At 33.5% G+C, this 4284-nt stretch overlaps 1 protein-coding gene across 1 annotated transcript; it reads left to right on the top strand.

Moving 5' to 3' along the window:
- Positions 1-685: 685 nt before the first annotated feature.
- Positions 686-2038, top strand: LOC114747107 (transcription factor MYB16-like). The gene is made up of 4 exons (XM_028935394.1): positions 686-824; positions 1012-1144; positions 1243-1504; positions 1571-2038. Exons 1-4 carry the CDS (start codon positions 686-688, stop codon positions 2036-2038), a joined length of 1002 nt encoding a protein of 333 aa, XP_028791227.1.
- Positions 2039-4284: the final 2246 nt, after the last annotated feature.

Consider the following 4284-nt stretch of genomic DNA (forward strand, 5'->3'; position numbering starts at 1 on the left):
ATATGATATTTTTTCTAAGACACCCTAAGCATATTTCTTAATTCTCTCTCCCTTCTTCTGTTTGATTATTGTTGGAGGAATATCAATAGAATTAATTTGAAAAAAAATTGATAAACATATAAAACAAATCTTGCATATAAAATTAATATTAACTCTTTAATTCGATCCTACATTAAAGACTAAAGGAGTTTTTTTTTTTTTTAAGCCTTTCAAATACTCTAATACCAATTGATCCAAGTTGGGCACATTATCACCTCCACAATTAAATTCACTAAAGATAATATCATGTGATCACAACTAAAGAATAATGGGAATAACAATTATTAATTAAACTATAGCATTTAAGCCACTTTAATTCCCAAATTACCGCTGCACTCAAATCTCACATTAATACTGAATTATGCCCAAATACTTAAGTCCCACAAAAGCTAAAAGTTAACAAATAACAAGTAAAAGATATCTATAAATACTAAACTCTATCACAGCCCAACCATTTCTCTCCGGCATTTTTCAGAGATCCTAAGAGACAATATATATATATATATATATATATATGACATCAATATTCTTCCCGATTTGCTTACCTTCAGTTTACTTTATGATCTGTTTCAAAGCTCCTCACTCTTTTCTCCTGTCTTTATAGTTCTTGTTTCTCCCCTCTCGCTCGCATTTCTCGGGAATTGAAATGGCGAAGTCATCATCGTGCAGCGAGCAACTAGCAGAGTTGAAGAAAGGGCCATGGACTCCCGAGGAAGACCAGAAGCTCATGTCTTACATTCAACTACACGGCCATGGAAGCTGGTCTTCCTTTCCTGCAAGAGCTGGTAATCACTCTACTGCCTCTTGTTCCACACATGCACACACATACTGCTCACGAATCTGTTCTAATCTAAAAAATCCCTCGTAAATTCTTCTTATAATGAAATGGTAAATCATAGTGATAAGTACAATATTGGAGACTTATCTGATAACGAAGATGAGTAATGCGTTTTAAGTTTTGATGAGGAAAAGGACTCCGAAGATGTGGGAAGAGCTGCAGATCACTGAGATGGATTAATTATCTAAGACCTGACATCAAACGAGGCAACTTCAGCTCGCAGGAAGATCAAACCATTATTCAACTTCATGCTCTTGTTGGAAACAAGTAAGTTCCATTCAATCATTTGATTCCTAAATATATTAATATCATTCCTGAATAGCTTCGTGCTATATATTTTATAATATAAATGCATGTACGTACAGATGGTCGGTGATAGCACGTCACCTGCCAAAGAGAACGGACAACGAGATCAAGAACTACTGGAACACCAACCTTAAGAAGAGGCTCGCCGGAATGGGTATCGACCCCACCACACACAAGCCCATCAACGACGCCACCAACCTCAGCCATATGGCTCAGTGGGAGACTGCTCGGCTCCAAGCCGAAGCCAGGCAACTCAAAGAATATTCTGAGCTTCAGATCCAGAACCAGCTCGCCTCCTTCTCCTCTTCTCAGACACGGCTCGTCCTCAAGAAGGTCTACCTTCGCCCATCGCCACCTCCTTGCCTGGACGTGCTCAAGGTATGGCAGAATTCACGGTCGTCCGCCACATCGAATCCCTCAAAAGAGAACACCCCCAGAATGCATAGCATGTACGCCATGATGCTCGCCACCGACGACCTGGAGTCGCCGGCGTCCACGTTGAGCTTCCCGGACACTGTCCCTGCCAACTCCAAATGTACTGATAGTAACACTTTCTTGGGGCTGATCAATCAAAGTTCACTTCCATCCGCCACCGTCGTCGCAAATGACAATGGAGTCATTCTGAATGAAGCATGTGGAGACAAAGTACGAAGTGTGGGGGGCGAAGACAATATTATGGCAGCCTTGGAAGCATTCAGATCAACACGATGCAACTATAATGACGATGTGTTGGTGTACGGATTTAATGAGATGGCACCACAACAAAACCTGGGAGTGGGGGATGATTGGGAAGCCATTCTTAACCTCGTCAGTTCGCCCCCATCCCCTGGAAGTATTTGGTCTTTTGCAGATTAGTATGCCTAAATAAAGAGGTTTAATTTGTTCCTAAAGGTATCCAATCATAATTCTCTTCAGTATTTGTTTCTTTTCCAGATATTGTGTTATGTGATTTATCGAATTTGTTATTTGTTTTGACTCTTATTGATGACTATTTATAGATATTTTAATTTTTTAAAATTCTATCTTTTTTTCTTTTTGTGCTTTGCATCGATTTTTTTTTTTTTTGGTGATATGCTTTGCATCGATTTTGCTGGACACCATTAAATCAAAACTACAGGGATCTTGATGAACTTGGAGGTAAAAAGTGAATTTAAATCTAAAGAAGTAGACACAAATGTTTAGATTAGAGATAGTTCTAAAGATTTTTCATGACCCTAAAACATTGACTTCGTGATTTAATTAGTTGTTTAGATAGAATAAAAATGGATTCTGCCCTAATTAAAAAGGAATTAATATATAATTTGAGAGAAATTATAAGATACTTTAGGAGCAATTATTACTGTATTGAGATCAAATATTAATGATCCCTTCTAATTTCACAGCGAATCCATTTTGAATAATCTCATACTTTGTATTTTGACATTCCACATTTTAGATAGACAGTTAAGTTATCCTTCATACTCACTATTATTTATAACGGTAGTTATTAGGGTAATCGTTGGCCCAAAAAAAAGGATATTAGGGCAATCATATATTTGCATACTCCATATCCATCAGGCATAAAATTTCCTTGGCATGATAGATATGTTTTGGAGGCTAAGTTGGTTTGTGTCCGAAAACTTATATCTCTACAATCTAAGTAACTTTGTAAAACTTATGTCATTCTACTCATTCTTATTAACAAATGTTTCCAACCCAATAATTGACTTTCATTTAGAATGCATCCTACTTTTATTATAAGCATGTTCCCATTAACAAACTCAAGAAACTTTTGATTGTCAATGGCCCAATCTTATATTTCTTGCTTGTTCTCCTTTCATCGATCCAAGTACAATCCATTGTATTATTAATTAACAAATTATTGACATAAAAGTCCATCAAATTAGCGATTCTCAAGTTTACTTGTGATTTAATTTGTTAAAGTTACAAAATTTAAGGTGTTTCCTCACTCATTCTTTTTTTTTTTTTGGGGAAATAATTGCGATAGACTTTCATAAAAGTAATACTCCCTCCGTTCCTTATTATAAGAGACATTTGATGCTTATGGCATGTTCCCATATATAAGAGACACTTAAAAGTTGTCTCTATTTTTTTTATTGATTTTCTATTTTACCCCTATTTATTTTGTCTCCAACTCATACTCTCTCTCCCTCCCACTTCTCTTTCTTTTAATAATTTAATTGTTCTCTCTCATACTCTCTCTCCTTATTAATGGGGGCATTGTTGGAAAAAACATTATACTTTTTACATATTAATTGTTTTCAACTAATTTTAACTGTTTTTTTTTATCAACGTAATTTGGTTATTTGTCTCTTATAATAAGAAATGGAGGGAGTACATCATAAAATTTCGACAACATTAAACCAGTAGAAGCAACCGGCAATCAAACCAATACTCAACTACTCAAATTAGCAATTCTCAGTCCTCTGTTTCTCTGAAAAATCTTGGTAAATTTTACCAAATCAATCCTTGTGAACTAATTTGGTATGCTAGCTATTTATATAGCAGAGAGAGACAGTATTATTTACTATAATGTATTATTTTATCCTTAATTCTTGTTTTGCAAATTATTATTTTCTTTAAAATGTATATATACATTAAATAGGGGTAAAGTTAAAAACTTACTACATAAATTTTAAGATTGAGTTAATACTACTATCTTCGTTTCTTAATATAAGAGCTAGTTGTCTAATTTGACTAAATTAAAAAAATTAATTAAATTAGTTATTCGTAATAAATATGTATTGTCTTTACTAAAATATCCTTACTAATTATGTGTATTAACTAGAATTATTATTTGATAAAACTTTTAACATGTGCAATTATTACAAAGACTACTTTAAAATGATTTACTTTGCCAAAAAAATATTATTATTTCTTAAAAATTTTAAAGATGAAATCCCATATTTTTTTTCACAAAATTAAATAACCACCCAAAAAAATTTCATATTAATTGTCTTAATAATAGAGGTTGCAACAAAATATATTTGTCCAAGTAGTTTTTTTTAACAACACATTACATTATCTGAAAAGAAAAAATAAAATAAAAGGGACATGATTATTCTTGTATATAGTGAATAATTTGATCTCTTATGGAGTCA

The sequence above is a fragment of the Neltuma alba genome, unplaced genomic scaffold (genome assembly GCF_004799145.2).
Source record: "Neltuma alba isolate B1F8T4 unplaced genomic scaffold, ASM479914v2 tig00005204_pilon, whole genome shotgun sequence".
Taxonomy (NCBI): domain Eukaryota; kingdom Viridiplantae; phylum Streptophyta; class Magnoliopsida; order Fabales; family Fabaceae; genus Neltuma; species Neltuma alba.